Below are 22,026 nucleotides of genomic sequence, written 5' to 3' on the forward strand. Positions count from 1 at the left end.
GGCGGGGACAAGAGCGCTGGCCTTAGCAACTCTTGGAAGCGCTCTGCCGCCCTTAATCAAACATAAACGAGCCCCAGCTTGTCCATGACAAGCAGGGCCGTAACACACCCCCCCTAAAGTGTCAAAATCCTCTCAAGGATTTCGACACAAAAAACACAAAACAAAACAAACACACAAACACAAGTGGCAGTGTTGCCCTTTCACCCAGCCTGTGCCTCAAAATGTTCTCCACTGAGAACAGGGTGGTACGCCAACCCTCGGGGACTGCTCTACCGTCCCCGACTAGGGACATCAACCCGGCGGGACCCATCCCGCTACTCACGCTCGAGCAGTCCAACTGCCCAATGGCTACCACTCCGCCCAGCTGGCACACAGAACAACACTTCCACACACGAGCGATCCCTCCCGGCCACCACAACCGAAAAGGGGGGCCGACGGCGAGTTCACCCCCCCCCCCCCCCCCATGTTACGACTGACAGGCTTACCACACATTTGAGCAGCTAAAAGGCTTTACTAAAAGGAGAGCGCCTGAACACACGCAGCTTTCGCACGCCCGCACCATCTGCACCCCCACCAGGGTGTCAGAACCAGTAGCGGCGTCTCGGGGGAGGACTACAGGCACTCAACCTGTGTCACCCTCTCAGCCATGGAGAGGTACGTCCTCTGCCTCATGAAGGGTCGCCCCTAGGCCAGAGCGCCCTGTCAGCTGCAACATAAAGTTCGGACACGTACACCTTTACACACACACACACTCCCGTAGGAGCCATCGCCTCCACTGCTCCAAATACCCGTCACAAGCATGGTGAACTCACCCATCGGCACCGCGCTCCACCGGAAGCCGCCCAAACAGGAAGCTCCTTCACAATAACAGTGCTCAATCACGCTCACAAGAAAAAAAAAAAACAAACGGCTAAATCACCCACACCGTGCAAACCCCAGGAGATCCTTCAAGCTGGTAAACGAAGTAAATCTCCCGGACGAGCCCCCACTTTGCTATGACCTCGGAAATCCAGGGTGTAAGGTCGATAACAAACCTGCGGTTGCAGGAAGAAGAGACCGGATGGAGGATGGTAGCGAGCGGATGCAGGAAGAAGAGCTCAGATGGAGGATGGTAGCGAGCGGATGGAGGACAGTAGCGAGCGGATGGATGAAGAAGAGACCGGATGGAGGATGGTAGCGAGCGGATGGAGGATGGTAGCGAGCGGATGCAGGAAAAAGAGACCGGATGGAGGATGGTAGCGAGCGGATGCACGAAGATCAGACCGAATGGAGGATGGTAGCGACCGGATACAGGAACAAGGGACCGGATGGAGGACGGTAGCGAGCGGATGCAGGAAGAAGGGACCGGATGGAGGATGGTAGCGACCGGATACAGGAACAAGGGACCGGATGGAGGATGGTAGCGACCGGATACAGGAACAAGGGACCGGATGGAGGACGGTAGCGAGCGGATGCAGGAAGAAGGGACCGGATGGAGGATGGTAGCGACCGGATACAGAAACAAGGGACCGGATGGAGGACAGTAGCGAGTGGATGCAGGAAGATCAGACCGAATGGAGGATGGTAGCGACCGGATACAGGAACAAGGGACCGGATGGAGGACGGTAGCGAGCGGATGCAGGAAGAAGGGACCGGATGGAAGATGGTAGCGAGCGGATGGAGGAAGAAGAGACCGCATGGAGGACGGTAGCGAGCGGATGGAGGAAGAAGAGACCGGATGGAGGACGGTGGCGAGCGGATGCAGGAAGAAGAGAACGGATGGAGGATGGTAACGAGCGGATGGAGGAAGAACAGAATGGATGGAGGATGGTGGCGAGCGGATGCAGGAAGAAGGGAACGGATGGAGGATGGCAGCGAGCGGATGCAGGAAGAAGGGACCGGATGGATGATGGTAGCGAGCGGATGCAGGAAGAAGAGACCAGATGGAGGAAGAAGAGACCGGATGGAGGATGGTAGCGAGCGGATGCAGGAAGAAGAGACCGGATGGAGGATGGTAGTGACCGGATACAGGATGAAGAGACCGGATGGAGGATGGTAGCGAGCGGATGGAGGAAGAAGAGACCGGATGGAGGATGGTAGCGAGCGGATGGAGGATGGTAGCGAGCGGATGGAGGAAGAAGGGACCGGATGGAGGACGGTAGCGAGCGGATGGAGGATGGTAGCGAGTGGATGGAGGAAGAAGAGACCGGATGGAGGATGGTAGTGAGCGGATGGAGGATGGTAACGAGCGGATGGAGGAAGAACAGAATGGATGGAGGATGGTGGCGAGCGGATGCAGGAAGAAGGGAACGGATGGAGGATGGCAGCGAGCGGATGCAGGAAGAAGGGACCGGATGGATGATGGTAGCGAGCGGATGCAGGAAGAAGAGACCAGATGGAGGAAGAAGAGACCGGATGGAGGATGGTAGCGAGCGGATGCAGGAAGAAGAGACCGGATGGAGGATGGTAGTGACCGGATACAGGATGAAGAGACCGGATGGAGGATGGTAGCGAGCGGATGGAGGAAGAAAAGACCGGATGGAGGATGGTAGCGAGCGGATGGAGGATGGTAGCGAGCGGATGGAGGAAGAAGGGACAGGATGGAGGACGGTAGCGAGCGGATGGAGGATGGTAGCGAGCGGATGGAGGAAGAAGAGACCGGATGGAGGATGGTAGTGAGCGGACGGAGGATGGCAGCGAGCAGATGCAGGAAGAAGAGACCGGATGGAGGATGGTAACGAGCGGATGGAGGAAGAAGGGACCGAATGGAGGATGGTAGCGAGCGGATACAGGATGAAGAGACCGGATGGAGGATGGTAGCGAGAGGATGGACGAAGAAGAGACCGGATGGAGGATGGTAGCGAGCGGATGGAGGATGGTAGTGAGCGGATGGAGGAAGAAGAGACCGGATGGAGGATGGTAACGAGCGGATGGAGGAAGAAGAGACCGGATGGAGGAAGAAGAGACCGGATGGAGGATGGTAGCGAGCGGATGCAGGAAGAAGAGACCGGACGGTGGATGGTAGCGAGCGGATGGAGGAAGAAGGGACCGGATGGAGGATGGTAGCGAGCGGATGCAGGAAGAAGAGCTCGGATGGAGGATGGTAGCGAGCGGATACAGGATGAAGAGACCGGATGGAGGATGGTAGCGAGAGGATGGACGAAGAAGAGACCGGATGGAGGATGGTAGCGAGCGGATGGAGGATGGTAGTGAGCGGATGGAGGAAGAAGAGACCGGATGGAGGATGGTAACGAGCGGATGGAGGAAGAAGAGACCGGATGGAGGAAGAAGAGACCGGATGGAGGATGGTAGCGAGCGGATGCAGGAAGAAGAGACCGGACGGTGGATGGTAGCGAGCGGATGGAGGAAGAAGGGACCGGATGGAGGATGGTAGCGAGCGGATGCAGGAAGAAGAGCTCGGATGGAGGATGGTAGCGAGCGGATGCAGGAAGAAGAGCTCGGATGGAGGATGGTAGCGAGCGGATGCAGGATGGTAGCGAGCGGATGCAGGAAGAAGAGACCGGATGGAGGATGGTAGCGAGCGGATGCAGGAAGAAGAGCTTGGATGGAGGATGGTAGCGAGCGGATGGAGGATGGTAGCGAGCGGATGCAGGAAAAAGAGACCGGATGGAGGATGGTAGCGAGCGGTTGCAGGAAGAAGAGACCGGATGAAGGATGGTAGCGAGCGGATGCAGGAAGAAGAGACCGGATGGTGGATGGTAGCGAGCGGATGGAGGAAGAAGAGATCGGATGGAGGATGGTAGTGAGCGGATGGAGGATGGTAGCGAGGGGATGCAGGAAAAAGAGACCGGATGGAGGATGGTAGCGAGCGGTTGCAGGAAGAAGAGACCGGATGGAGGATGGTAGCGAGCGGATGGAGGACAGTAGCGAGCGGATGGAGGAAGAAGGGACCGGATGGAGGATGGTAGCGAGCGGATGGAGGAAGAAGAGACCGGATGGAGGATGGTAGCGAGCGGGTGCAGGAAGAAGAGCTCGGATGGAGGATGGTAGCGAGCGGATGGAGGACAGTAGCGAGCGGATGGAGGAAGAAGAGACCGGATGGAGGATGGTAGCGAGCGGATGGAGGATGAAGAGACCGGATGGAGGATGGTAGAGAGTGGTTGCAGGAAGAAGAAACCGGAGGGAGGACGGCAGCGAGATGATGGAGGATGGTAGCGAGCGGATGCTGGAAGAAGAGCTTGGATGGAGGATGGTAGCAAACGGATGCAAGAAGAAGAGTCCAGATGGAGGATGGTAGCGAGCGGATGGAGGATGGTAGCGAGCGGATGGAGGATGTTAGCGAGCGGATGCAGGAAGAAGAGACCGGATGGAGGATGGTAGCGAGCGGATGGAGGATGAAGAGACCGGATGGAGGATGGTAGCGAGCGGTTGCAGAAAGAAGAGCTCGGATGGAGGATGGTAGCGAGCGGTTGCAGGAAGAAGAGCTCAGATGGAGGATGGCAGCGAGCGGATGGAGGAAGAAGAGACCGGATGGAGGCTGGCAGCGAGCGGATGGAGGACAGTAGCGAGCGGATGGAGGAAGAAGAGCCCGGATGGAGGATGGTAGCGAGTGGATGGAGGACAGTAGCGAGCGGATGGATAAAGAAGAGACCGGATGGAGGACGGCAGTGAACGGATGGAGGATGGTAGCGAGCGGATGGAGGATGGTAGCGAGCGGATGGAGGATGGTAGCGAGCGGCTGGATGAAGAATAGACCGGATGGAGGACGGCAGTGAGCGGATGGAGGACGGTAGCGAGAGGATGGAGGAAGAAGAGACCGGATGGAGGACGGTAGCGAGAGGATGGAGGATGGTAGCGAGCGGATGCAGGAAGAAGAGTCCAGATGGAGGATGGTAGCGAGCGGATGGAGGATGGTAGTGAGCGGATGGAGGAAGGAGAGCTCAGATGGAGAATGGTAGCGAGCGGATGCAGGGAGGAGAGCTCAAATGGAGCATGGTAGCGAGCGGATGCAGGAAGATCAGACCGGATGGAGGATGGCAGCGAGCGGATGCAGGAAGAAGGGACCTGATGGAGGATGGTAGCGAGCGGATGGAGGAAGAAGTGCTCGGATGGAGGATGGTAGCGAGCGGATGCAGGAAGGAGAGCTCAGATGGAGGATGGTAGTGAGCGGATGCAGGGAGGAGAGCTCAGATGGAGGATGGTAGCGAGCGGATGCAGGAAGATCAGAACGAATGGAGGATGGTAGCGACTGGATACAGGAACAAGGGACCGGATGGAGGACGATAGCGACCGGATACAGAAAGAAGGGACCGGATGGAGGACAGTAGCGAGTGGATGGAGGATGGTAGCGAGCGGATGCATGAAGAAGAGACCGGATGGAGGATGGTAGCGACCGGATACAGGAACAAGGGACCGGATGGAGGATGGTAGCGAGCGGATGCAGGAAGAAGGGACCGGATGGAGGATGGTAGCGACCGGATACAGAAACAAGGGACCGGATGGAGGACAGTAGCGAGCAGATGCATGAAGAAGGGACCGGATGGAGGATGGTAGCGACCGGATACAGAAACAAGGGACCGGATGGAGGACAGTAGCGAGTGGATGGAGGATGGTAGCGAGCGGATGCATGAAGTAGAGACCGGATGGAGGATGGTAGCGAGCGGATGCACGAAGATCAGACCGAATGGAGGATGGTAGCGACCGGATACAGAAACAAGGGACCGGATGGAGGACAGTAGCGAGTGGATGGAGGATGGTAGCGAGCGGATGCATGAAGTAGAGACCGGATGGAGGATGGTAGCGAGCGGATGCACGAAGATCAGACCGAATGGAGGATGGTAGCGACCGGATACAGGAACAAGGGACCGGATGGAGGACGGTAGCGAGCGGATGCATGAAGTAGAGACCGGATGGAGGATGGTAGCGAGCGGATGCACGAAGATCAGACCGAATGGAGGATGGTAGCGACCGGATACAGAAACAAGGGACCGGATGGAGGACAGTAGCGAGTGGATTGAGGATGGTAGCGAGCGGATGGAGGAAGAAGGGACCGAATGGAGGATGGTAGCGAGAGGATGGAGGATGAAGAGACCGGATGGAGGATGGTAGCGAGCGGATGCAGGAAGAAGAGACCGGATGGAGGATGGTAGCGAGCGGATGCAGGATGAAGAGACCGGATGGAGGATGGTAGCGAGAGGATGGAGGAAGAAGAGACCGGATGGAGGATGGTAGCGAGCGGATGGAGGATGGTAGTGAGCGGATGGAGGAAGAAGAGACCGGATGGTGGATGGTAGCGAGCGGATAGAGGATGGTAGCGAGCGGATGGAGGAAGAAGAGACCGGATGGAGGATGGTAGCGAGCGGATGGAGGATGGCAGCGAGCAGATGCAGGAAGAAGAGACCGGATGGAGGATGGTAAGAAGTGGATGGAGGAAGAAGGGACCGGATGGAGGATGGGAGCGAGCGGATGGAGGATGAAGACACCGGATGGAGGATGGCAGCGAGCGGATGGAGGATGGCAGCGAGCGGATACAGGAACAAGGGACCGGATGGAGGATGGTAGCGAGCGGATGCAGGAAGAAGGGACCGGATGGAGGATGGTAGCGACCGGATACAGAAACAAGGGACCGGATGGAGGACAGTAGCGAGCGGATGGAGGATGGTAGCGAGCAGATGCAGGAAGAAGAGACCGGATGGAGGATGGTAGCGAGCGGATGGAGGATGAAGAGACCGGATGGACGATGGTAGCGAGCGGATGAAGGAAGAAGACACCGGATGAAGGATGGTAGCGAGCGGATGGAGGAAGATGGGACCGGATGGAGGACGGCAGCGAGCGGATGGAGGAAGAAGAGACCGGATGGAGGATGGTAAGAAGTGGATGGAGGAAGAAGGGACCGGATGGAGGATGGGAGCGAGCGGATGGAGGATGAAGACACCGGATGGAGGATGGCAGCGAGCGGATGGAGGATGGCAGCGAGCGGATACAGGAACAAGGGACCGGATGGAGGATGGTAGCGAGCGGATGCAGGAAGAAGGGACCGGATGGAGGATGGTAGCGACCGGATACAGAAACAAGGGACCGGATGGAGGACAGTAGCGAGCGGATGGAGGATGGTAGCGAGCAGATGCAGGAAGAAGAGACCGGATGGAGGATGGTAGCGAGCGGATGGAGGATGAAGAGACCGGATGGACGATGGTAGCGAGCGGATGAAGGAAGAAGACACCGGATGAAGGATGGTAGCGAGCGGATGGAGGAAGATGGGACCGGATGGAGGACGGTAGCGAGCGGATGGAGGAAGAAGAGGCCGGAGAGAGGACGGTGGCGAGTGGATGGAGGACGGTAGCGAGCGGATGGAGGATGGTAGCGAGCGGATGCAGGAAGAAGAGACAGGATGGAGGATGGTAGCGAGCGGATGCAGGAAGAAGAGACAGGATGGAGGATGGTAGCGAGCGGATGAAGGAAGAAGAGACCGGATGGAGGATGGTAATGAGCGGATGGAGGAAGAACAGAACGGATGGAGGATGGTAGCGAGCGGATGCAAGAAGAAGGGACCGGATGGAGGATGGCAGCTAGCGGATTGAGTAAGAAGAGACGGGATGGAGGATGGTAGCGAGCGCATACAGGATGAAGAGACCGGATGGAGGATGGTAGCGAGCGGATGGAGGAAGAAGAGACCGGATGGAGGATGGTAATGAGCGGATGGAGGAAGAACAGAACGGATGGAGGATGGTAGCGAGCGGATGGAGGATGGTAGCGAGCAGATGGAGGATGGTAGTGACCGGATACAGGATGAAGAGACCGGATGGAGGATGGTAGCGAGCGGATGGAGGAAGAAGAGACCGGATGGTGGATGGTAGTGAGCGGATGGAGGATGGTAGCGAGCGGATGGAGGAAGAAGAGACCGGATGGAGGATGGTAGCGAGCGGATGGAGGATGGCAGCGAGCGGATGCAGGAAGAAGAGACCGGATGGAGGATGGTAAGAAGCGGATGGAGGAAGAAGGGACCGGATGGAGGATGGGAGCGAGCGGATGGAGGATGAAGACACCGGATGGAGGATGGTAGCGAGCGGATGGAGGATGGCAGCGAGCGGATACAGGAACAAGGGACCGGATGGAGGATGGTAGCGAGCGGATGCAGGAAGAAGGGACCGGATGGAGGATGGTAGCGACCGGATACAGAAACAAGGGACCGGATGGAGGACAGTAGCGAGCGCATGGAGGATGGTAGCGAGCAGATGCAGGAAGAAGAGACCGGGTGGAGGATGGTAGCGAGCGGATGGAGGATGAAGAGACCGGATGGACGATGGTAGCGAGCGGATGAAGGAAGAAGACACCGGATGAAGGATGGTAGCGAGCGGATGGAGGAAGATGGGACCGGATGGAGGACGGTAGCGAGCGGATGGAGGAAGAAGAGACCGGAGAGAGGACGGTGGCGAGTGGATGGAGGACGGTAGCGAACGGATGGAGGATGGTAGCGAGCGGATGCAGGAAGAAGAGACAGGATGGAGGATGGTAGCGAGCGGATGCAGGAAGAAGAGACAGGATGGAGGATGGTAGCGAGCGGATGAAGGAAGAAGAGACCGGATGGAGGATGGTAATGAGCGGATGGATGAAGAACAGAACGGATGGAGGATGGTAGCGAGCGGATGCAAGAAGAAGGGACCGGATGGAGGATGGCAGCTAGCGGATGGAGTAAGAAGAGACGGGATGGAGGATGGTAGCGAGCGCATACAGGATGAAGAGACCGGATGGAGGATGGTAATGAGCGGATGGAGGAAGAACAGAACGGATGGAGGATGGTAGCGAGCGGATGCAAGAAGAAGGGACCGGATGGAGGATGGCAGCTAGCGGATGGAGTAAGAAGAGACCGGATGGAGGATGGTAGCGAGCGGATGCAGGAAGAAGAGACCGGATGGTGGATGGTAGCGAGCGGATACAGGATGAAGAGACCGGATGGAGGATGGTAGCGAGCGCATAGAGGATGGTAGCGAGCGGATGGAGGAAGAGGAGACCGGATGGAGGATGGTAGCGAGCGGATGGAGGAAGAAGAGACCGGATGGAGGACGGTAGCGAGCAGATGCAGGAAGAAGAGAACGGATGGAGGATGGAAAAGATCGGATGGAGGAAGAAGAGACAGGATGGAGGATGGTAGCGAGCGAATGAAGGAAGAAGAGACCGGATGAAGGATGGTAGCGAGCGGATGGAGGAAGATGGGACCGGATGGAGGATGGTAGCGAGTGAATGGAGGAAGAAGGGACAGGATGGAGGATGGTAGCGAGCGGATGAAGGATGGTAGCGAGCGGATGGAGGAAGAAGAGACGGGATGGAGGATGGTAGCGAGCGGATGCAGGTAGAAGAGACCGGATGGAGGATGGTAGCGAGCGGATGCAGGAAGAAGAGACCGGATGGTGGATGGTAGCGAGCGGATGGAGGAAGATGGGACCGGATGGAGGACGGTAGCGAGCGGATGGAGGAAGAAGAGACCGGAGGGAGGACGGTGGCGAGTGGATGGAGGATGGTAGCGAGCGGATGCATGAAGAAGAGACCGGATGGAGGATGGTAGCGACCGGATACAGAAACAAGGGACCGGATGGAGGACAGTAGCGAGTGGATTGAGGATGGTAGCGAGCGGATGCATGAAGAAGAGACCGGATGGAGGATGGTAGCGAGCGGATGCAGGAAGATCAGACTGAATGGAGGATGGTAGCGACTGGATACAGGAACAAGGGACCGGATGGAGGACGGTAGCGAGCGGATGCAGGAAGAAGGGACCGGATGGAAGATGGTAGCGAGCGGATGAAGGAAGAAGACACCGGATGAAGGATGGTAGCGAGCGGATGGAGGAAGATGGGACCGGATGGAGGACGGTAGCGAGCGGATGGAGGAAGAAGAGACCGGAGGGAGGACGGTGGCGAGTGGATGGAGGATGGTAGCGAGCGGATGCATGAAGAAGAGACCGGATGGAGGATGGTAGCGACCGGATACAGGAACAAGGGACCGGATGGAGGACGGAAGCGACCGGTTACAGAAACAAGGGACCGGATGGAGGATGGTAGCAAGCGGATGCAGGAAGAAGAGACCGGATGGAGGATGGTAGCGACCGGATGGAGGAAGAAGACACCGGATGAAGGATGGTAGCGAGCGGATGGAGGAAGATGGGACCGGATGGAGGACGGTAGCGAGCGGATGGAGGAAGAAGAGACCGGATAGAGGATGGTAGCGACCGGATGGACGATGAAGAGACCGGATGGAGGATGGTAGCGAGCGGATGGAGGAAGAAGACACCGGATGAAGGATGGTAGCGAGCGGATGGAGGAAGATGGGACCGGATGGAGGACGGTAGCGAGCGGATGGAGGAAGAAGAGACCGGATGGAGGATGGTAGCGAGCGGATGGAGGAAGAAGAGACCGGATGGAGGACAGTAGCGAGTGGATGGAGGAAGAAGAGTCCGGATGGAGGATGGTAGCGAGCGGATGGAGGAAGAAAAGACCGGATGGAGGACGGTGGCGAGCGGAAGCAGGAAGAAGAGAACGGATGGAGGATGGTGGCGAGCGGATGCAGGAAGAAGGGAACGGATGGAGGATGGCGGCGAGCGGATGCAGGAAGAAGGGACCAGATGGAGGAAGAAGAGAGCGGATGGAGGAAGAAGAGACCGGATGGAGGATGGTAGCGAGCGGATGGAGGATGGTAGCGAGCGGATCGAGGAAGAAGGGACCGGATGGAGGACGGTAGCGAGCGGATGGAGGAAGAAGGGACAGGATGGAGGATGGTAGCGAGCGGATGGAGGAAGACGGGACAGGATGGAGGATGGTAGCGAGCGGATGAAGGATGGTAGCGAGCGGATGGAGGAAGAAGGGACAGGATGGAGGACGGTAGCGAGCGGATGGAGGAAGAAGAGACCGGATGGAGGATGGTAGCGAGCGGATGGAGGATGGTAGCGAGCGGATGGAGGAAGAAGAGACCGGATGGAGGATGGTAGTGAGCGGACGGAGGATGGCAGCGAGCGGATGCAGGAAGAAGAGACCGGATGGAGGATGGTAACGAGCGGATGGAGGAAGAAGGGACCGAATGGAGGATGGTAGCGAGAGGATGGAGGATGAAGAGACCGGATGGAGGATGGTAGCGAGCGGATGCAGGAAGAAGAGACCGGATGGAGGATGGTAGCGAGCGGATACAGGATGAAGAGACCGGATGGAGGATGGTAGCGAGAGGATGGAGGAAGAAGAGACCGGATGGAGGATGGTAGCGAGCGGATGCAAGAAGAAGGGACCGGATGGAGGATGGCAGCTAGCGGATTGAGTAAGAAGAGACGGGATGGAGGATGGTAGCGAGCGCATACAGGATGAAGAGACCGGATGGAGGATGGTAGCGAGCGGATGGAGGAAGAAGAGACCGGATGGAGGATGGTAATGAGCGGATGGAGGAAGAACAGAACGGATGGAGGATGGTAGCGAGCGGATGGAGGATGGTAGCGAGCGGATGGAGGATGGTAGCGACCGGATACAGGATGAAGAGACCGGATGGAGGATGGTAGCGAGCGGATGGAGGAAGAAGAGACCGGATGGTGGATGGTAGTGAGCGGATGGAGGATGGTAGCGAGCGGATGGAGGAAGAAGAGACCGGATGGAGGATGGTAGCGAGCGGATGGAGGATGGCAGCGAGCGGATGCAGGAAGAAGAGACCGGATGGAGGATGGTAAGAAGCGGATGGAGGAAGAAGGGACCGGATGGAGGATGGGAGCGAGCGGATGGAGGATGAAGACACCGGATGGAGGATGGTAGCGAGCGGATGGAGGATGGCAGCGAGCGGATACAGGAACAAGGGACCGGATGGAGGATGGTAGCGAGCGGATGCAGGAAGAAGGGACCGGATGGAGGATGGTAGCGACCGGATACAGAAACAAGGGACCGGATGGAGGACAGTAGCGAGCGCATGGAGGATGGTAGCGAGCAGATGCAGGAAGAAGAGACCGGATGGAGGATGGTAGCGAGCGGATGGAGGATGAAGAGACCGGATGGACGATGGTAGCGAGCGGATGAAGGAAGAAGACACCGGATGAAGGATGGTAGCGAGCGGATGGAGGAAGATGGGACCGGATGGAGGACGGCAGCGAGCGGATGGAGGAAGAAGAGACCGGATGGAGGATGGTAAGAAGTGGATGGAGGAAGAAGGGACCGGATGGAGGATGGGAGCGAGCGGATGGAGGATGAAGACACCGGATGGAGGATGGCAGCGAGCGGATGGAGGAAGAACAGAACGGATGGAGGATGGTAGCGAGCGGATGCAAGAAGAAGGGACCGGATGGAGGATGGCAGCTAGCGGATGGAGTAAGAAGAGACCGGATGGAGGATGGTAGCGAGCGGATGCAGGAAGAAGAGACCGGATGGTGGATGGTAGCGAGCGGATACAGGATGAAGAGACCGGATGGAGGATGGTAGCGAGCGCATAGAGGATGGTAGCGAGCGGATGGAGGAAGAGGAGACCGGATGGAGGATGGTAGCGAGCGGATGGAGGAAGAAGAGACCGGATGGAGGACGGTGGCGAGCAGATGCAGGAAGAAGAGAACGGATGGAGGATGGAAAAGATCGGATGGAGGAAGAAGAGACATGATGGAGGATGGTAGCGAGCGGATGAAGGAAGAAGAGACCGGATGAAGGATGGTAGCGAGCGGATGGAGGAAGATGGGACCGGATGGAGGATGGTAGCGAGTGAATGGAGGAAGAAGGGACAGGATGGAGGATGGTAGCGAGCGGATGAAGGATGGTAGCGAGCGGATGGAGGAAGAAGAGACGGGATGGAGGATGGTAGCGAGCGGATGCAGGTAGAAGAGACCGGATGGAGGATGGTAGCGAGCGGATGCAGGAAGAAGAGACCGGATGGTGGATGGTAGCGAGCGGATGGAGGAAGAAGAGACCGGATGGAGGATGGTAACGAGCGGATGGAGGAAGAACAGAACGGATGGAGGATGGTAGCGAGCGGATGCAGGAAGAAGAGACCGGATGGAGGATGGTAGCCAGCGGATGCAGGAAGAAGAGACCGGATGGAGGATGGTAGCGAGCGGATGGAGGATGGTAGCGAGCGGATGGAGGAAGAAGGGACAGGATGGAGGATGGTAGCGAGTGGATGGAGGAAGAAGGGACAGGATGGAGGATGGTAGCGAGCGGATGGAGGAAGAAGGGACAGGATGGAGGACGGTAGCGAGCGGAGAGAGGAAGAAGAGACCGGATGGAGGATGGTAGCGAGCGGATGGAGGAAGAAGAGACCGGATGGAGGATGGTAGCGAGCGGATGGAGGATGGTAGCGAGCGGATGGAGGAAGAAGGGACAGGATGGAGGATGGTAGCGAGTGAATGGAGGAAGAAGGGACAGGATGGAGGATGGTAGCGAGCGGATGAAGGATGGTAGCGAGCGGATGCAGGAAGAAGAGACCGGATGGTGGATGGTAGCGAGCGGATGGAGGAAGAACAGAACGGATGGAGGATGGTAGCCAGCGGATGCAGGAAGAAGAGACCGGATGGAGGATGGTAGCGAGCGGATGGAGGAAGAAGAGACCGGATGGAGGATGGTAGCGAGCGGATGGAGGATGGTAGCAAGCGGATGGAGGAAGAAGGGACAGGATGGAGGATGGTAGCGAGTGGATGGAGGAAGAAGGGACAGGATGGAGGATGGTAGCGAGCGGATGCAGGAAGAAGAGACCGGATGGAGGATGGTAGCGAGCGGATGGAGGATGGTAGCCAGCGGATGCAGGAAGAAGAGACCGGATGGAGGATGGTAGCGAGCGGATGGAGGATGGTAGCAAGCGGATGGAGGAAGAAGGGACAGGATGGAGGATGGTAGCGAGTGGATGGAGGAAGAAGGGACAGGATGGAGGATGGTAGCGAGCGGATGGAGGAAGAAGGGACAGGATGGAGGATGGTAGCGAGCGGATGGAGGAAGACGGGACAGGATGGAGGATGGTAGCGAGCGGATGAAGGATGGTAGCGGGCGGATGGAGGAAGAAGAGACGGGATGGAGGATGGTAGCGAGCGGATGCAGGTAGAAGAGACCGGATGGAGGATGGTAGCGAGCGGATGCAGGAAGAAGAGACCGGATGGTGGATGGTAGCGAGCGGATGGAGGAAGAACAGAACGGATGGAGGATGGTAGCGAGCGGATGCAGGAAGAAGAGACCGGATGGAGGATGGTAGCCAGCGGATGCAGGAAGAAGAGACCGGATGGAGGATGGTAGCGAGCGGATGGAGGAAGAAGAGACCGGATGGAGGATGGTAGCGAGCGGATGGAGGATGGTAGCGAGCGGATGGAGGAAGAAGGGACAGGATGGAGGATGGTAGCGAGTGAATGGAGGAAGAAGGGACAGGATGGAGGATGGTAGCGAGCGGATGAAGGATGGTAGCGAGCGGATGGAGGAAGAAGAGACGGGATGGAGGATGGTAGCGAGCGGATGCAGGTAGAAGAGACCGGATGGAGGATGGTAGCGAGCGGATGCAGGAAGAAGAGACCGGATGGTGGATGGTAGCGAGCGGATGGAGGAAGAACAGAACGGATGGAGGATGGTAGCGAGCGGATGCAGGAAGAAGAGACCGGATGGAGGATGGTAGCCAGCGGATGCAGGAAGAAGAGACCGGATGGAGGATGGTAGCGAGCGGATGGAGGATGCACAGCAAATTCAGGAGTGCTAATTCAACTCTCATGGAGTTAAATTTAACAATTTTAAAGTGTCATATATGGTCCACTCTACAAATAGTTAAAATGACACTTTTGAAAGTGTTAAAGAGTTCACACTGTGACAGAGTTGAAATAACACTGTCAGTAGTTAAAATGTAACACTCTCAGTGTTACATTTATGTAGCACTAGTGTGTAGTGTAATAGGTTAACACTGTGAGTGTATTTTTGTAACACTATATAAAGTTAAAATTGTTTAACACCATAGAGAGTGTTATTTAAATCTTTTTATAATCATGCATTTTAAGTGAGTTGAATAATTTAAGAACAATGCATGCCCTTGGAATTAAAATAAAAACAAAACCACTCAGAAGTTTCAGTTGAAATCAACCTGTATTTCAAACAAGCATACCACATTAAAAACAGCACTGGCTTTGCAAAACAGGTCAGACAATATGACAATATGGTACAATATACATTTTGTCACACACTTCATTTGAAAACTGTTTGTCATAGGGTCTGTAATAAATCAGTTCCTTAACTCTAATAACACAGAATGAATCTGCTTTCTCCTCAATACAGTATGCATTAAAGTGATCATCAAAATAAAGAGTTTCCACACCACAGGTCAAAATGAGAGGTTGCTCATCATGTAAAATAATGTTGGTGACCTTTTTGAAAACAGGAATTTCCATTTCTGTTCCAGTACAAACAAACATTCCAGTCTGATACTCCGTTCCATAATTCTTCACCCAATTAGTGGTTGACACTTCACAATATGCGTTTACATTTAACACAGAACATAAAGCCTCACCGCCTACCAAGCTATTAATGATTTCTTTCTTCACTGGACCAAACTCAAATCTCTGAAAATCAAAATTCTCCCAGTGATAAGCAAGGTGTCTCTGGTGTTGTTTGACCAATGCTTTTGTAATATTTTTAAAATTTTTCACTGATCTTTTGAAAAAGTTATGTTTGGCCTCAAACCTCATACACCACACATGGAGGAGTGGACCTATTTTTCGAATACAACGTGGATAATGCAACATAAAATGATGCTTTGGAATCAATCTTTTAAGTGGAAACAAAACTGTAAACAGCTTGTGGTGGTCGTAAATCAAGTGCTTTAAATAGAATGTCATACCACGAGTTACAATGGGTGAAAAAACAATATTTACAATCTGAATCAAGAGGAGGAGCAGATTCCAGTGGCAGTTGTTTCTTTCCACAACATCACCAAAAATAAGAGGAACATTTCTCACAAGACACCATGACTGTATAGCATTTAGTCCAAGATCCTTGCTAGCTTCATCCATTTTCAAACCACTTGGTCTGTTTTTTCTCTCAGTATAACCATAGTTGAAACTTTGGATCCTCTGTGACAATGTTTCCAAAGACACATACTTCTGGCTGACAAGGTATTGAAAAACTAATTTTAGTTCGTACTGCACTACACCTTCAAGCAAATCGTGCATTATGTCGACTGCAAAGTTATCAGAGGTGTGGAAAAACTGTAGTGTATTGAGCAGGCATGTCTTTTTGACACCAAATGCTGAAACCAACATAGGATTTTCCTGCAGAGCTGCACAATGTTCTGCATGGATTTCTTTTGTACGAAAAATCATGCCAGGGTTATCTTCAGTAAAGACAGACTGTGACTCTTCCTTACATGTCAAACAGAATCTACAGAAATACGTGGCACTGAAAGACTCAACAAAACCAAACAATCCGTGCAAACCTAGATTGTCACCTGTTATTTGTATAACAGAACCAAGCAATGGCAAATCTGAGAAAGGAACCTCAATTCCTTGTGTTTCGAGTGTCTTAAGATCATCCACTAGAGGCTTCAGAATGTCATCAAATCCATAAGTCTTCAGATCTTGTGCGTGAAATAGGGCTATAACATGTATATTCATCAGTACAGAATTGTATTTTGGCGGCAGGTTTCTCAGTATAAAGTAAATACAACCAAGCTTGTGAATCCCTTTTTTGGAACCCAAAGGATTTGCAGTCTCAAAGTCATCATAATAAAGCTGAATCTGCAATGCATGTTTTTTCTGGGAAAACAAAATATTACTTTGGAAATATGAGCCATCACATATGTCTTTATAAATGCCCTCTTCATGTTGTTTGACTTGTAAGAAACTTTCACATAAATCTGTGTTCTTGAACATAGACTTGAGTGTTCCTAGGATGGGTACATAAACAAACTTATCTGTTACAGGGACCTGACTGTATAGCCCTGTTGTTTTATCTCTACGCATGTCAAACCGTACCCCAAGAACATACTCGATGGGTTCAACAATTTCCCACTTTGCCTCAAAGAACCTCTGTCTTTTTATCCTTGTGTTCAAAGTTGAAAAGGGATTTTCTAGGTGATCAAAACACTCCTCCACCTTTTTTTCCAAATCCATGCCTTGAATTTCTGAAGTACAGCTGAGAACTGCCTCTTTAGCTTGCTTCTGAATATCATTTACAAGTTCCTCCATGGATCCAACCATTGCTTGTACTGTGCTCTCAGCAACACCAGATGCTTGCAACTGTGCCACAACAGAGGCACACAGGTTCAACATGTGATTATTGTCAACAGAGAGCTGGGTAGTTGTTGCAGACTCTGTTCCGACAGCCTGTGAAGTTGACGGCTCACCAACTTCATCCTGAGTGTCCACAGTGTCACCACTATTAGTCAGAGCAATATCTTTGTGGAAATTAAGAAGGTGCTTCTTAAAACCTGAAAAAGTACAAAATGATGAGTAACATCCCGGTTGTCCACATTTCAAACGTAGTGTTTTTCCGGGATATAAACCATGTTGGTGTCTTAAATGCTGGCAAAGCAATGCAGAACTTTTGTGGTATGCCTTACAAATGGAACAGATAAACATATTTCTGGCCACGGATCTTCAAGTGTCACAAGTGTCTTGCAAAAGTCTTGCTCTGATCTCCTTGACTCTGGGACTTTCCTTGGCACTTCCCACGTCAATGTTGAACACTGTGGTTTGGATGAATGTATAGAAGTTGTGGAGGGAATCATGGTAGTTGATGCTGAAGGTGAAGTGTGCTTTAAAGAGCTCGTCGAAAGCTGCCAGAGATGTCTGTGCCTTGCAAGGGATTGCCTTGTGATCCATGATGACATAGTATCTTTGGATGCTGCTCTTATTTTCACCGACACAGAGGAGGAATGGCTGTCCTGGCTCCACACCAGCAAGGAAAGTTTCAACACTGGCTCCCATCTACAACAAAATTATCAATAAGAATCATTTGAAAATAATTAAAACATAAAACTGCTACAATCAAAAGACTAATTGTGCCAATAAAAAAGTTTTTCTAAATAAGTAAGCTCATCAGAGTAACCGCAAAAGAACAAAAGAAAAGCATACCTGAAGATATTTCACAACATGGTCAACAGCTTGACATGAGCTCATTTTCACACTCTTCTTGTGGCCTTTAGAGGTGGGGGGAAGCAAGTGAACCAAGAGCAGAACACTTGAAAGGTCACTATCCCAGCCTAGGGAAAAACAGGATAAATATCAGATATTCACATAAATCATTCAGATAATTTAAAGAAACGTACGAGTAAAACTTACCCGAACCACTGGAGTCTTGCTGCATGGACAAGAGGTTCTCAATGTGCTCATTGGAAGTCATGTTCTTGCAGTCAGCCAGGATCCTAGCTTTGAAAAATGTGGGCCATCTTGCCAAAAATCTTCCAGACACTTCCTCTCCAAACATTTGTATGAAATCTTGTTCGATCTACGGAAGAACATACATTTTCATACTTGTGTAATTTAAAGATTATACCCTAAATAAGACAGTTCACTGAAAAAAAAAATTTCTTACCAAGCCTGGGATGTCAAGAAATCTTGGGAAGACATCCAAGACCGTTAAAGAGGACCTCTGATCTTGCACCAGCGACTGGCGGTACTGAAATGTGGCCCTCATCTTCTCTTTGATTGTTGATACATCAGTTGAATGTTTCAAAAACGATACTGCTTCATGACATTCATCACCGAGCAGCTGCTTATCATGGGTGAGAAACTCCCTCCTTCTCTTCGGACTATCTTGATGGACAGTGTTGGTGGAGGATCTCCGGGACTGAGCTGCAGAGTTGCGCTGAAGAGTCTTTAACCTCCAGGCCAGGTATCCAGATCCACTCTGTGGGTCATAGAAGTGTTCCTGCAAAATTAAAAACAATACATTGTGTAACAAGATCAAAACATATCAGTACTTAAGTTACCATACAAGGTTATCACAAACTCACATATCCATTGTCTGAGTATGGATCTCTGAGGCTTGGAAATAGAGAGATGATACGCAAAGCATATTTCCTTCGGACAGAGACTGGTGGGATTCTCCTGAAAGATAAACATGGCTGATGAACATTATATTTGCTTTTACTGTTACATTTACATCTTACTTTATTAGCTTCAGTGAGTTACATAATATGACAAATGATTTGCTTTTGTTTTAGTCCTGTATTTTTTATTACAGCAAAAAAAAGAAAACACAAATTGTTTGTACTGTTAATATATTGCTCTTTATAATGAATACAGAATGATCTACAATGAGTGAGCACTTTCTTAAAATAATGCAAAGTGCAAATACTTTTTAGTCTTACCCATGAATTTCAACCATGTCAGCCACAAGAAGATTTACCAACTTCCTCCGTGTGCTATCCTTCAACTTTTTGGTTTTTTCATATTCATCAAAAATGACTTGCCCCCCCGGTTTGGCTTGAAGAGCATTTCTCACCGTCTAAAAGAAAGAGTTATAAAATTAGCTGACATGTATCATCACATCCAACAATAAAACCACAATCTAACTCCACAATATCTTTGTGTATTATAGCGAATACAATTTGTAACAAAAATAGATGTGGCTGTATACCTCCTTGGCTGATTCCCATTCAGAATGGGTTCTTCTCCCTCCATTTTTCTCAAATATGACTGTTGCATCTGATGAATCAGAGGAAAAGGAGTCTCCAAACGCAGATGGAACTGAACTGACTGAAGTGGATGACTCAACTGAAGTCTTCGATGGATCAGGCTGAAGTAAAACTGTAAAGTAGTTTGAAAACATATACACACAATTATTTTTAGAAAGAAGAAGTTCTCCATAATATTCATGACTGATAATCTACTCGTCCCCTAACAAAGCTGAGTCTCACCTGTTGACCTTTCAGATGTCACTCTAACAGTAAGGTTGCCTGCTCGCAAAAGCTCCTCAAACACATCTGCATCCACATCTGTCCCTGATTCATCTGTCAGGTGCAACTCAGTCTCTAGTGGAAGATCTAGCTTTTGAATGACTAATAAAAACATATTTAAAGCAATAACAGATTATATTGTGAGCATTACCTCAAAATAGAAATTCCAAAAAGTATTTTTGAATTTGTCACAGTATATTACTATTTGGAAGCATATATACAAATCCATAAGATAAACATAAAATATCACATAAGTTCAACAGGAAATACACTAAGCACTCTGTTTACATTCTTGTCTGTGTGAAAAATGTTTCCAACCTTTCTGAAGAAATGTGTTGAAGTCCTCATAGCCTTCATTGGTCTGAGCCACTTTGACATACTTCTGGATTTCTCCAAATCTCACCTTCACCAGCATGATGCACTGTGAAGAAACAAATTAAAGTCTCCATAAATTTACATTAACGTTTCTGCATTTTTGTTGCTTTTCTATATGCTGGACTCTAGATGTAAAATTCCCAAGTAATTTCATCAATCTGAAATATGAACCTTGTCTTTAGCTCGTCTAGTTAATGTGTTAAACTGTGGATAGAGTGATGCTGAAACTATGAATCCCATATGAGCAGGGAGAGTCCTGCACACTTTCTCCACTGTTTAGCATAAATACGTTCCGTTAGTGCTGTTGCTGGTCTGTGTCTCTAAGTGCAATGAGCCAGTTGACCCGGTTATTTATTTTATATGAAACGCGGTCCGTGATAGTGCAGGACTGTGAACGCGGCAGTGCACAGTCCTGGTGCACCTTTGTCAGCTGTTAAAGCTGTTCATTCATCCTGCATTAGTAGAAATGCGGACTTCACTACGTCTCCCTTCATCCTGTCACACCTTATCTACGCCCACCTCTCATGTCCGACCGACCATGCAACACTTTTCGCAAATCTCGAGGACAAAGTTGTGCCAGAGCAAAATTCCAGTCAATTTTGAATATCCAGACAGATGCATTTTCGGACGCTCTCAAAAAGAGAACATGTCCGGGTCAAACTCCCAAACGTGGCGGGGCTAATGCCTCCAGTTTAATCCGGACATTAACTAGCTAAAAACCTCTGACCAAAACATGGCCATTTGCATATCTTAACTGTCTCATCCTATATAAAATCAGACGCGTTGTATACTTACGTTACCGTAATTGTGCGTATTCATCCACACCATTATGCAAACTAAGTTTAAAATAAAAAATGCTATCAAGCTAACCTTAAACAGGGCTTTTCTCGTCACAATGTCTACTGCAGACAAGACTCCGCCACTTCTAAATTAGCCTCTACTCCGCCTAGATTAAGTGAATTATTCGCACAGATCATAAAATTTGATAAACATGTCTTTACTTACACAAAGTTTGTCGAAAAGAGCCAGACGTCTTGGTCTGCTGTCTTCGCGGCGCGCTCCTCTTTGCTGGACACAGATCCGTTAGAAATCTAGAAGCTTCCGGTAGAAATTCAACTCTGTTTTGTGTTGGTTTTCAAAATCAACACTGAAAACAGTTACTTGGATTCAACTCACCAGATTAACACTAACTATTTTAAGCAATGACTCTCTCATAGGTTAATTTAACTAAATGAGTGTTGGATTGACTCTGAATTTTTAACACACAACACCAACACTGGAAATTTAACACTTTTGATTTTGCTGTGTGGTAGCAAGCGGATGGAGGAAGATGGGACCGGATGGAGGATGGTAGCGAGCGGATGGAGGAAGAAGAGACCGGATGGAGGATGGTAGCGAGCGGATGGAGGAAGAAGAGACCGGATGGAGGATGGTAACGAGCGGATGGAGGAAGAACAGAACGGATGGAGGATGGTAACGAGCGGATGGAGGAAGAAGAGACCGGATGGAGGATGGTAGCGAGCGGATGGAGGAAGAAGAGACAGGATGGAGGATGGTAGCGAGCGAATGAAGGAAGAAGAGACCGGATGAAGGATGGTAGCGAGCGGATGGAGGAAGATGGGACCGGATGGAGGATGGTAGCGAGCGGATGGAGGAAGAAGAGACCGGATGGAGGATGGTAACGAGCGGATGGAGGAAGAACAGAACGGATGGAGGATGGTAGCGAGCGGATGCAGGAAGAAGAGACCGGATGGAGGATGGTAGCCAGCGGATGCAGGAAGAAGAGACCGGATGGAGGATGGTAGCGAGCGGATGGAGGATGGTAGCGAGCGGATGGAGGAAGAAGGG

General features: G+C 51.7%; 1 protein-coding gene and 1 long non-coding RNA gene across 2 annotated transcripts; both read right to left on the reverse strand.

The window, feature by feature from the left end:
* Positions 1-17,215: 17,215 nt before the first annotated feature.
* LOC121636174 lies at positions 17,216-18,640 on the reverse strand. Its single transcript, XM_041979452.1, has 4 exons — positions 18,438-18,640; positions 18,185-18,350; positions 17,978-18,105; positions 17,216-17,830 (listed from the first exon to the last, which is right to left on the reverse strand). The coding sequence occupies exons 1-4, from the start codon at positions 18,537-18,539 to the stop codon at positions 17,501-17,503; spliced, it is 726 nt and encodes a 241-aa protein (XP_041835386.1). The 5' UTR covers positions 18,540-18,640; the 3' UTR covers positions 17,216-17,500.
* A 1,130-nt stretch (positions 18,641-19,770) lies between these two features.
* Positions 19,771-21,431, reverse strand: LOC121636175. The gene is made up of 3 exons (XR_006009668.1): positions 21,184-21,431; positions 20,122-20,224; positions 19,771-19,905 (listed from the first exon to the last, which is right to left on the reverse strand). It is a non-coding gene; the product is annotated as an uncharacterized LOC121636175 (long non-coding RNA).
* Between the last annotated feature and the right edge of the window lie 595 nt (positions 21,432-22,026).

The sequence above is a fragment of the Melanotaenia boesemani genome, unplaced genomic scaffold (assembly GCF_017639745.1).
Source record: "Melanotaenia boesemani isolate fMelBoe1 unplaced genomic scaffold, fMelBoe1.pri scaffold_179_ctg1, whole genome shotgun sequence".
Lineage (NCBI taxonomy): Eukaryota > Metazoa > Chordata > Actinopteri > Atheriniformes > Melanotaeniidae > Melanotaenia > Melanotaenia boesemani.

What these genes read in the sequence shown, in the direction of transcription:
- LOC121636174 (XM_041979452.1), bottom strand. Translation starts at nt 18,539, where the DNA reads ATGAGGGCCACATTTCAGTACCGCCAGTCGCTGGTGCAAGATCAGAGG. An exon ending in TTCTTGACATCCCAGGCTTG is followed by an intron (nt 18,351 to 18,437) that starts GTAAGAAATTTT and finishes GTTCTTCCGTAG; the next exon opens with ATCGAACAAGATTTCATACA. An exon ending in GCAAGACTCCAGTGGTTCGG is followed by an intron (nt 18,106 to 18,184) that starts GTAAGTTTTACT and finishes GTTTTTCCCTAG; the next exon opens with GCTGGGATAGTGACCTTTCA.